We start from the raw sequence: 2,500 nt of genomic DNA, 5'->3' as shown, positions 1-2,500 counted from the left end.
AGACACATCAGATAACACAGTACACACACACACACACTGCTGCACTCTTCAGTGTATGTGTGTGTGTGTGTGTGTGTGTGTGTGTGTGTGTGTGTGTGTGTGTGTGTGTGTGTGTGTGTGTGTGTGTGTGTGTATGTCTAGGCAGGACAAAGGCTCTGATTGCAATATAATCAGCTAAATTAGTGAATTACTGAAGTACAGCTGCTGTCACTTGTCATGCAGTGTGTGTGTGTGTGTGTGTGCGTGCGTGCGTGCGTGCGTGTGTGTGTGTTTGAACACACGTGTGTGTCATACTTATACATTCAGGCAGAGCCTTACCAGCCTGTCATGTGAGTGCAGGTTGCTATAGTTTCCAGACTGTGACATGTGAGACGAAGCTCCGCCCATCATGGCGCCGTAGCCCGGCTGGCTGATCCCATTGGACGAACTCCAGGGATCCGAGGAGTTGTGGGTCCCGTCTAAAACACAAACACAAACAAACATGAACAAACATAAACACAAACAGAGAAGGCCAATGGGGAGCAGCGTTCAGGATGACACGTCTCCGGAGGGTTTGGGACGGAAAAGATTTTAAATCTGAGCAGCAGATTTAGGAATACTCCAATTGGAAGACAAATACAATATAATATAATATATACAAACTTTGTAATAACGTTGAAAACAATAATGTATGCAATAAGGTCGTCAGCTCCACACACTCTGTGTCGGAGAGTGTGTGTTAGTGCAAGGTCATCTGTGTGAGTGTGTGCTTTGACTCCCTGGCAAGTTATGGGAGAGGTTTTACTGAAAAGTCTGGTTTTATGTTGAGTCTAGACTGGGCTCCCAGGAACAGCTGAGATAACACACACACACACACACACACACACACACACACACACACACACACACACACACACACACACACACACACACACACACACACACACACACACACACACACACACACACGCAGCATTAGTTAAAGATGGCTGCCTGACCGCTTTTAAAACCAGAGGGGACATTTAATCCTCTGGGAGGGGGAAAATGGCTGGTGATTGAGGGAAACACACACACACACACACACACACACACACACAATCTTCCAGTTGTGGTCAGCAGCAGGGTAAAATAACAGCTATAACACCAGGAGGGGGAAGCATGGTGGTGCAATGTGCAGGACGTTCCCGTGTGTGTGTGTGTGTGTGTGTGTGTGTGTGTGTGTGTGTGTGTGTGTGTGTGTGTGTGTGTGTGTGTGTGTGTGTGTGTGTGTGTGTGTGTAGGTGTGTGTGTGTATGTGTGTGTGTGTGTGTGCTGTTGGCCGTGACCCAGAAAGAGTGAGAGGCTCACCAAAGAAAGAGCTGATGATGAAGATTGGCACTATTGAGTGGTGTGATGGAGAGAATAGTGAGAGAGAGAGAGAGAGAGGGAGAGAGAGAGAGAGAGAGAGAGAGAGAGAGAGAGAGAGGGAGAGAGAGAGAGAGAGAGAAAGAGAGGGGGTAAGAAGGGAAGAGGAGGGAAGATACATGAAAAGAGAAAGAAAAGCTGAAGGATGAATACAGAAAAGAAAGAGGGCAGAGAGGGAACAGGTAGAGGCAGAGAGAGGAGAAAAAGGAAAGGAGGGATGGAGAAACATGACAGTGAGATAGATGGAAATGAATAGAAAAAGATGGAGAAAAAGAAATGAAGGGAGAGAGGGGTAGAGAGGGAGAGAAAGAGGGTGAGAGAAGGGGAAAGAGGAAGAAGAGAGGGAGAGAATGATAGTCAGAAGGAAGTGAGAGAAAGAGAGGTAGAAGAGAGAAAAAGAGAGAGAGAGAAGAGAGGGAGATAAAAAGAGGGAGAAAAAAGAAGAGGAAGAAGGGTGAGAAGAGAGGGCGAATGGGACTCACCGAAGAATGTGCCGGTGAACATGCTGTTGGGGGCCTTGGTGGTGGTGGTGGGGGGGTAGGAGGGAGAGTCTCTGTTAAAGTCCTCAGAGTTAGGGGACGGAGCATACACCTGCAGAGAGAGAGAGAGAGAGAGAGAGAGAGAGAGAGAGGGAGAGAGGGAGAGAGAGAGAGGGGGGGGAGTTCAGTTCTCAAACCATAGAATCATGACAATACCATACAAACAGACACGAACCAGCATCTTATAGAGGCATCAGAGTTCTACATCTTATCATGGAGTTTCACAGTGTTACACAGTGCTACTGTGACGCTTGCCCAAGAGCCATCCAAAGAAGATCCGGAGAAAGAGAGAGAGAATGTGATGAGAAAAGAGGAGAAAGAGAGAGAATGTGATGAGAAAAGAGGAGAATGAGAGAGAGAATGTGATGAGAAAAGAGGAGAACAAGAGAGAGAATGTGATGAGAAAAGAGAATGAGAGAGTGAATGTGATGAGAAAAGAGGAGAAAAAGAGAGAGAATGTGATGAGAAAAGAGAATGAGAGTGAATGTGATGAGAAAAGAGGAGAAAAAGAGAGAGAATGTGATGAGAAAAGAGAATGAGAGTGAATGTGATGAGAAAAGAGGAGAAAAAGAGAGAGA

The 2,500-nt window shown here is 46.4% G+C and overlaps 1 protein-coding gene across 1 annotated transcript in view; it reads right to left on the bottom strand.

The window, feature by feature from the left end:
- Nucleotides 1–2,500, bottom strand: part of tcf12 (transcription factor 12) — a gene marked incomplete in the record, with an annotated part of 174,323 nt that overhangs the window by 15,421 nt on the left and 156,402 nt on the right. Inside the window, 2 exon segments of the mRNA XM_062523919.1 lie at nt 319–458; nt 1,866–1,974. Of these exon segments, the coding sequence (XP_062379903.1) occupies nt 319–458; nt 1,866–1,974 (249 nt within the window).

This window comes from Sardina pilchardus, chromosome 21 (genome assembly GCF_963854185.1).
Source record: "Sardina pilchardus chromosome 21, fSarPil1.1, whole genome shotgun sequence".
NCBI classification, from domain to species: domain Eukaryota; kingdom Metazoa; phylum Chordata; class Actinopteri; order Clupeiformes; family Clupeidae; genus Sardina; species Sardina pilchardus.
This window is presented reverse-complemented; position numbering and strand designations above follow the sequence as displayed.